Raw genomic sequence first — 6185 nt, 5'->3', positions numbered from 1 at the left:
GCCTCTGTTTATACAACCCAGGATTGTATTAGCTTTTTTGGCTGCTGCCGCACATGGCTGGCTCATGTTTAGGTGATCTAGGACTCCAAGATCCCTCTCAGAGTTGCTGTTTTTGAGCCCAATCTGTACTTGGACCTTTGGTTTTTCCTGCCTAGCTGTAAAACCTTGCTTTTCTCCACATTAAATTTCATGCTGTTGGATAGGGCCCATGGTTCAAGTCTCTCAAGATCTCGGGGCCGGGCCCAGCGTGATGCAGGTAACAAGTGGGGACCTGTCTCAACCAGGAGGGCAGAACCCTCCTTGCCAATTTTTAATTGCCTGCCCACCTTACATTGTTACACTATCGACATATCCTCATCTTCATCTTCATCGATCTCGGGGGGGAAATGGCGGACGACGTGGAGCATGGAGAGGTCCTCATACTCAAAATAGTTGAGGTTCAGGTAGCGGGCGATGCGGCGTCCAAGGGTGTCCACCAGCTGTTTGTGGGGGAGAGAAAAAAGTCAGGGCTGAGCAGTAGCCGTAGCAACAGCACTTAAGACTTATATACCGCTTCACGGGGCTTCACAGCCCTCTCTAAGCGGTTTACAGAATCAGCCTCTTGCCCCCCAACAATCTGGGTCCTTGTTTTACCGACCTGGGAAGGACGGAAGGCTGAGTCAACCTGGGGCCCCATCAGAGTTGAACTGCTTGCAGTGGGCAGAGTCAGCCTGCAATACTGCATTCTAACCACTGGGAGGGAGGGAGGGAGGAAGCAATAGCACTTAGACTTATATATCACTTCATAGTGCTTTGCAGCCCACTCTAAGCAGTGTACACAGTCAGCCTATTGCCTCCAACAATCTGGGTCCTCATTTTACCAACCTCAGAAGGAGGGAAGGCTGAGTCAACGAGTTGGTGAAACTTGAACTGCTGGCTGTGGGCAGAGTCAGCCCGCAATACGGTACTCTAACCACTGCCCCATCACGGCTTCCTTCCTTTCTTCTCCTTGTTTCCCTTCTCATCTTCCTTCCTTCCTTCCTTCCTCCCTCTCTCCCTCCCTCCCTCCCCAAGCAATAGTACTTATATACCGCTCCACAGTGCTTTACAACGCTCTCTAAGCGGTTTACAGAGTCAGCATATTTTCCCCCAACAATCTGGGTCCTCGTTTTACCGACCTCGGAAGGACAGAAGGCTGAGTCAACCTGGAGCCGGTCAGCATCGAACTGCTGGCAGTGGGCAGGATTAGGCTGCAATACTGCATTCCAACCACTGGGCCCCCAGGGCTCTCTAGCAGACGCCAGGCCAGAGACTGGGAGGGAGGGTCCCACTTGCAGCCCCTTCCCCTCCAGATCCCCTCCCTCCTTGGGCTCAGTGGAGGATCTGGCTCGTGTTTCCTGCAGGCCAGAGGGAGGCACCCTGGTCCCTGCAGTAGGTGGGCCATATGAGTTGAGTTGTCCCTTTCCCTGTGCTGTCTGGGATGCTTGGACTACAGTTTCCATGGTCCTCAGCCAGCATAACCCCACCATTCCTTTGGAGCTATGACTGCCCCCCCCCCCCGTGCCTTCAGCAAGCGTGACAAGAAGCGTCTTCTTCCTTTCGGCCTCGGGGATTTTACAGAGTGGGGTCGCTTCCTTCTTTACTGGGATTCTTGGAAAAGCAGAATCCAAAATGGGATAAAACTGGTTCCCAGTTTCCTCAAGGAGGAACCGGAGACGAGGATGATGAGGATACCGCCAGCTGGAGAGGCGTGTTTGAGCCCAGGCTTTGGGTTACGGCAAGCGATAAGCATAAGACAAAAGTCTAGTAAGAGCACAAGAATCGCTGTGGGCCCCCCCCAGGTCTTTTGGGCCCCCCAGAAACCGTCCCTCTGGCTCCCCATCCAACGACCAGTAGGCCCCCTCTGAACTGGGAAGCATGTCAGCCTGTGTCACTAGCGTGTTTTGGGCTGCAGAGGCGGCAACCGAAACAGGCCAGGAGACCAAAGGCCGAATCCACAGAGACCGAAAGCTCAGCTGACTTCAAATATTGCAAGGACTGTTTCTTGGATAAATTGGTTTATCTTACTCCGAAGCATAGAAACCCCAGAAAAGGCGCCGTGCCTGAGCAGCAGGGGCCTCTTCCAGAAGGGTGGGGGGGGGCTGAGATTTGGGGGTGCCCAGGGAGGACAGCAGAACGGCCAGCAAGACGGCCAGAGCCAGCCAGACGCTCTCGTGTGTCCGTCTGCAGCCTGTTTGTGCCACCCTAGGCTAAAGTATCTCGGGAAAGGTGCGGCCAGGGGCAATGGGGAGGGGGCAAACAGAGCTGCGGGGGAAGGGGCTGTCCTCCTCCCTCCTGAATAGTGCAGGAAGGACCCCACGGAAAGAGGGGGGCTCCCTCAGCTGGGCAGGGAAGGATTCTCTCTCTCTGAGTGGCTGCACAGACAGGCCCTGGAAAACCCAGATGCTAAATTTACGTCCCTCCTCTGCCCTTGGGATTGCCATGGCCAGGCTGGCCCGGGATGATAAGCCAGCTTCTCCCAGGGGGATGGGGGGGATCGGGGGGGGGTCTTTCCAACTGGAGCAAAGGATGGGCGGGGGGGAGCAAACCTCGGGATAGAGGAACAGCGGGATGTGGCAAGGTGGGGGGGAGAGGCTTGGCAATCTGCTTGGCCCCCTCCGAAACATAATCCCTGTCACTCACATCCCACAAGGAGCCTGTTGGCTGGGGAGCATGGGAGTTGTGGTCCAACCTGCTAGGAACACCCGTTCATGTTTCTATCTGCTGTGTTTGGCAATGGATAATTTTAACGTTTTCATGGTTTTTTATGTTGTAAGGCCCCAGAGTCGTTGGATATGAGATGGGGGGGGGCAATAAATGTTATAAAGAGAGAGAGAGACAGACAGACAGACAGATGACAGATAGATATAGATAGATAGAAATAAATAGATGATAGGTACATAGAGAGAGCAATGGATAAATAGATGCTAGATAGACGGACGGACGGACGGACGGAGAGGGAGGGAGGGAGGGAGGGACAGACAGATAGGGATGGATGGATGGATGGATGGATGGATGGATGGAGGGTTGGTTGGATGGATGGTTGGTTGGTTGGATGGATGGCTGGATGGATGGATGGAGGGTTGGATGGATGGATGGATGGATGGAGGGTTGGATGGATGGATGGATGGATGGATGGATGGATGGATGGATGGATGGATGGATGGATGGATGGATGGTTGGTTGGTTGGTTGGTTGGTTGGTTGGTTGGTTGGATGGAGGGAGGGAGGGAGGGAGGGAGGGATGGATGGAGGAAGATTGTCTTGGCACAGTTCCACACTCAAAACGGAGCAGCCTTCAGGACAGGGGTGAGGCCATCTTGCCAGATGCTGGGAGGATCAGGGAGGATCTGGACTTCCAGCCACCTCCCTTGACCCTTTGCTGCCCCATGGAACAGCCTCCCAGCCCGGCTCTCTTCCCAGCTCTCACCTCATAGTTCTTGGTCAAGCGGACCAGGGTGAGGACCTCCAGGCGGTAGCCGTTGATGATGAGGCTGTAGAACAGCTTCCCATAGGCTGGAAGAGGAAGAGGACAAGGCCAGATTATGCCCCAGCGCCCTTCAACGGATGGTTTCATGCTTCTGGGCAAAGGCCTGGTCAGCTGTCCTTTGGTCAAAAGCACCAAGACCCTCCAGAGGCTTTGAATGTCCTTACTGAGGCTGACCAGGAGCAGTGGCAGCTAAATGATGCTTGGAGTAACTTTCAACCATGGTTGAAACCAAAGAGATTGTGCTGGATCAATGTAACCCTGACCAGAGCATATAGATCTGTATGTTAGAATGTTTGGCATTTATAGGGTTAAGCGCTGTCTCCTTAAGAGATAGCTTATGGGTAATGTAGTTTAGCTATTCAGTGAATCCCATATTAACAAGTCAGTAGGAGGAGCTACTAAGTTCATCACAGGATATCCTGGTTACGTGCCAGCTCGTGCCTATTGTCTTTGTGAGGAACCAACCGTGCCATGGACACCAAGGCTACATTGATTATGGGGCAATTACTGATTTTACCTATAAAGATGAACAAATATGCAACATCCAGATGAAACTACTGAAACGTGAGTTCTGCCAGTATTCCTGAATAAATATTTGTTTTATAATCATCTTTGTTGAGTTATCTGGCTGGCCTTGAATTTACAAAGCATCTTGATTCAGGTTCCAGAACAGAGATCAAAAGCAGACCCTGGTTTCTACACGCTTCTGGGTTGGACTGAGTCGCACCATCCCAAAGCCATGGGGGGTGGGGGGGTGTTGCGATTTATGACTCAATGTAGCTTGGAACCCTGGTTGTTACGCTTTGGTCAACAAACTGCTTCAATTCATTCATTCGTGCTAGGGACTTACACTAACCTGGTTTCTGAATTAACTCATTTTCCAGGTTTAGACAGTATACTGCGTGATAGGCTAATATAGGCTAATATGTTGCATTATAGCCTAACTGGAATTCCTGGATTCCCACCATGTGCTAAACCAGGGGTCTCCAAGCTTGGCAACTTCAAGACGTGTGGACTTCAACTCCCAGAATTCCCCAGCCAGCGTGCGCTGGCTGGGGAATTCTGGGAGTTGAAGTCCACACATCTTAAAGTTGCCGAGCTTGGAGACCCCTGTGCTAAACCACCCATAAGTAAAGAAACCAACAAGTGACAAAGCTTAGCACGTTGCACTGGGTCTTTCACTGCCCGGTTAAGCCCCTTGTGCAAAAGACGGCCACGGGCAAACTCATGTGTGGGTCCCGAGTATTGCAGGCCCCTCACCTCCTGGCTTTGGTGCCTTAGATCCCCCCAAACTCTCTCTCTTTCTAGTGTTGAACTTTTGGGAAGGGGGGACTTGCATGCATTGGCCAGAGATTTGCTAAGCAACGTGGAGGCCAGTGGTCACTTCCTGGCGGGAGCCACGCCACTCTTCACCCAAAAGCAAAGGATGAGGACGGAGCATGTGGGTTGGGGGGGGGAAGGGTGACCTCCTGGGGGAGTTTCAGAAAAAAAGTGGGGGTGCAAATGAGGGCCAGGCAAGGGGTGGGGAGAAATGGCCAGAGGGGGGGGGTCTTTGTGGAGGACCAAGGGGGAGCTTTAGGTCTCCTCTGGGGTCTGAGCCTGGGGGGCAAGCAAGGTACAGCTAGTCAGTTCATTTAGTGACCGTTCACATTTACAGCAGCACTGAAAAAAGCGGATGATGACCATGGCTTCACACGTACGACCGTTGGTCACATGATCAGACTTTGGACACTCGGCCACTGGCTCATATTTACGACGGGCCCAAGAGGTCACCTGATCCCCTTTTTTACGACCTTCCGGCCAACAAAGTCAACGGGGAAGCCGGATTCGCTTAACAACGGTGTAACTAAGTCAACAACTGCAGTGATTCTCTGAAGACCTGTGGTCGTAAAACGGAGCGAAAATTTCACTTAACAAACATTTCGCTTTGCGGCAGAAATGTGGGGCTCCCTTTTTGTGGTCGTAAGTCGAGGTCTGTCTGCACTCTGACTAGGGCAGGGAAAGGAGGAGCTGGGCCCCGGGTCCCTCCTTATCCCCGGGTGGGGGAGGGGTACCGTCTCGCTGGCTGACGGTCCGGACGTAGATCTGGTGCAGGGGCCCCTCATGCCACAGGATGCCCCGGATGTAGAACTGGTAGACGTCCCGGGTGTGGTTGATGATCAGGCGCCGTTTGCAGAAATTGCTGATCACCAGCCAGAGGCCGGACACCATGCTGAAGATGAAGAACGCCGAGAGGTCCTGGTAGGCCTGGAAGGGAAGTGCCCTGGTCAGTCCCTTGGCCCTCTGGGTCCCTAGGAGCCCCGGAGCAGGAGCTGGAGCAGGAGGATTCCCTTACTGGGTGGGTTTCTTCTGAGGGGTCCCTGGTGCTCTCTGACCTGGGTGGTTTTCTTCCAGACGTTTCATGACCCAACTAGAGAACATCATCAGTGCTAGAAGGGAGGTGGGTTTGTGGGGAGGAGGAGGAGGAGGGGGGGAGGAAGAGGAGGAGGAGGAGGAGGAGGGGGAGAGGAGGGGGAGGAGAAGGAGGAAAAGGAGGAGGAGGATGGGGAGAAGAGAGGGAGGTGGAGGAAGAGGAGGAGGAGGACTGTGGGGTCCCTGGTGTTCTTTGAGCTGGGTGGTTTTCTTGCAGACGTTTCATGACCCAAACTAGAGAACATCATCAGTGCTAGAAGGGAGGT

The 6185-nt window shown here is 53.3% G+C and overlaps 1 protein-coding gene across 1 annotated transcript in view; it reads right to left on the bottom strand.

Annotated features, from left to right (window-relative positions):
- Positions 1-335: 335 nt before the first annotated feature.
- The window catches only part of TMEM249 (transmembrane protein 249), an 8457-nt gene continuing 2607 nt past the window's right edge, over positions 336-6185 (bottom strand). Inside the window, exons 3-5 of the mRNA XM_015826215.1 lie at positions 5562-5798; positions 3448-3533; positions 336-479 (exon numbers count right to left, since the gene is read on the bottom strand). Of these exons, the coding sequence (XP_015681701.1) occupies positions 336-479; positions 3448-3533; positions 5562-5798 (467 nt within the window). The remainder of the gene's footprint in view (positions 480-3447; positions 3534-5561; positions 5799-6185) is intronic.

This window comes from Protobothrops mucrosquamatus, unplaced genomic scaffold, assembly GCF_001527695.2.
Source record: "Protobothrops mucrosquamatus isolate PMUCROS unplaced genomic scaffold, P.Mucros_1.0 scaffold3008, whole genome shotgun sequence".
Classification (NCBI taxonomy): domain Eukaryota; kingdom Metazoa; phylum Chordata; class Lepidosauria; order Squamata; family Viperidae; genus Protobothrops; species Protobothrops mucrosquamatus.
The sequence above is the reverse complement of the archived record's forward strand: the minus strand, read 5'-3'. Positions and strand labels throughout refer to the sequence as shown.